The 2,715-nt window shown below is 36.5% G+C and overlaps 1 protein-coding gene across 1 annotated transcript in view; it reads left to right on the forward strand.

Moving 5' to 3' along the window:
• The window catches only part of Kdm5a (lysine demethylase 5A), a 70,013-nt gene that overhangs the window by 30,372 nt on the left and 36,926 nt on the right, over window positions 1-2,715 (forward strand). Inside the window, 1 exon segment of the mRNA XM_029478250.1 lies at window positions 1,932-2,126. Coding sequence (XP_029334110.1) covers window positions 1,932-2,126 — 195 coding nt within the window.

Below are 2,715 nucleotides of genomic sequence, written 5' to 3' on the forward strand. Positions count from 1 at the left end.
AGAGACTAATAGCTTGACTTACCCAACCCTAAGCAACTTAAATGTTAATAGTTAAGAGCTATTGGTTTTTTTAAGGTGAAGGTTGTGACGTGAATGAAAATTTAANAGCTTTTCTAAGTTGCCATGACTATCAGTTCTGACTTCCTCACATGTTATAATAATTAAGGACTGCAAAAAATCCAAAAACAAATGAGGCCTTNTGGTTCATCCTATCACTTGGTAGGTTGAGGCACAGGGATTGCTGTGAGTTAGAGGTTAGACTGGACTCCAGCGTAAGTTAGACCCTGTGTCAGAATCCCTGAAAGGTGTAGAGTAAGATACAAAGGAGTTGTGTGACATTAGTGGACAGTTATAGCCACAAGTTCAAAATATCTTTCCGTGGATTCATTTAATGAATACAACACTGCTTGGTTCAAATAACTCTCTCCTACACTCTGGGTCTGATTCCTCTCTGATTCCTTTTTTGGTCCCTTTGTGTTCAGGTTTTAAATTTAAATATGAGTTCTAACCACCATAATTTGGTTTACAAACTGGCTATAGAAATTTTCAAACACTGTTTTGAGGAGACTGTATTTGGGCTTTTTATTTTTTGGTGATGTGGGTCTAACTCAGGGCCTTGTGCTTGCTAAGGCATGCTGTGCCAGTGAACTACATATCCAACAACAGAGTATATCTGTTGATTTTTGAAAAGTAGTCATTTATAGTCTGTATAGATTTTATTTTTAGAGAAAACAACGTGTATTATTATTTAGTGATTTCACAGTTTCTTAAAGATTTATGTATTTTATGTATATGAGTTCACTGTAGCTGTACAGGTGGTTGTGAGCCTTCATGCGGTTGTTGGGAATTGAAATTTTAGGATCTCTGTTTACTCCACTTGCTCTGGTCAACCCCGCTTGCTCAGGCCTAAGGATTTATTTATTATTATACATAAGTACACTGTAGCTGTTTTCAGATGCACCAGAAGAGGGTGTCAGATCTCATTCATGATGGTTGGGACCTTTGGAAGAGCAATCAGTTCTCTTTCCCACTGAGCCATCTTGCCAGCCCGATTTCACAGTTTTGAACTCTCTTTCTTCAAGGCTGATTGTTACTGAAAGAATTTNTAGATGCTAGAATCTAAATTACCCATTGCTTTGGTTCTTATTTTTAAAAATCTTAAATAATATCTTTTTTTTTTCCTTTTGTTCCCCTTCTGGTAATACTTTTTCTTTTTGTTCTATGGAATCTTAAGTTTTGAATACTTCCACTTAATACTTTAGCCTGAGCTTTAAAATTTTTTGCAATATTTTTTCCTTGTTACTTAAGGATAGTCCTGTGTTAGATTGGTTTCAGAGTTTGCTACCTCATATCACTTCAAGACCCTTCACTTAATTAATTAATTAATTAATTAATTATAGTCTTGTTTACCCTGAGCTGAACTCAAATGAGCAAAGGATGGTCTTGAACCCCTGATCTTCATACTTCCACTTTCCAAATGATAGAATTGTAACTTTGTTCCACCCTGTTCTGATCTTCAGTTCCTTTTTAGTTTGGATTGTTCCCCTCTNCCTCCCAAACAGAATTGTCTCTCTATGTAGGAGAGGCTGGCGTCAAACTCAGAGATCTTCCTGCTTTACCCCCTGAGTGCCAGGATTAGAAACCTGNATTAATAGGACCGAGTCTCTTTAGTTTCTTCCTATACACCGTGAGTTAGAGAAAAAATTGTCAGCTTAAGGCTGAATCTTAGCATCTCAGTTTATGGACATTGTCTCAGGAAAAACCTGTGAAATTTTGGCTGGTTTACAAAGAATTGCAATTAATGTTATATATTTTGTTCAGATGGAACTTATTTTATCTTCTTTATAATAAAAATGAGTACCTGAAAGTAAATTAAGGTCTGTGTTAGGACATATCATAAATAATTTAATTCTGAAATCTGTTTTTTTCAGTTGCCCATTGGACGTCAGTGTGTAAATCACTATCGACGGCTCAGGCGCCATTGTGTCTTTTCACATGAGGAACTCATTTTCAAGATGGCAGCAGATCCAGAATGCTTAGATGTGGGGCTGGCTGCCATGGTATGCAAAGAGTTGACTCTCATGACTGAAGAAGAAACCCGACTAAGGGAATCAGTTGTTCAAATGGTGAGTATGCTGAATAGATTTCTTTTTTTTTTCCCCTTTTTTAAATAGCAGTTGTGTTTGTTTTGTTTTTCCTTAGGAATTTTATATATGGGAACTGTATTTCCTTTATTACCTGTTTCTCCTTTGTTTTTCATATCTAGTACTGGGTTTCTTATTAGATACGATGTGGCATTAGGGAGAGCAATTTCACTCCCAAGTGTCATGTAACTTTATTTAAACTGTGGGGTGTGTGTGTGTGTGTACACACACGTACATTTATGTATATTATAATCACCTTAATGTTACCCCTCTTCTGCCCTTAGTACTGTCTCTGCTTTTCCCCCATTTTGCCCTTCATGGCACCTGTACTGCTATTCTCCTGTACAGTTGTTCCCACACTAACCACCCCCTGTGATCCACTTGTACTTGCCTAGTTCTGTGGTTACTTAGGTTATATACTTACATTTGAGGATTCAGAGCCAGGGACCACATATAAGAGAGATCTTGTAGTGTTTGTCTTTCTGGGTCAGTGTAATGCTTTCTAGTTCTTTTCATTTACCTGCAAATTTTATGATTCAATTTTTCTTTTTCTTTTTTTTTTTTTTTTTTT

This window comes from Mus caroli, chromosome 6 (genome assembly GCF_900094665.2).
Source record: "Mus caroli chromosome 6, CAROLI_EIJ_v1.1, whole genome shotgun sequence".
Lineage (NCBI taxonomy): Eukaryota > Metazoa > Chordata > Mammalia > Rodentia > Muridae > Mus > Mus caroli.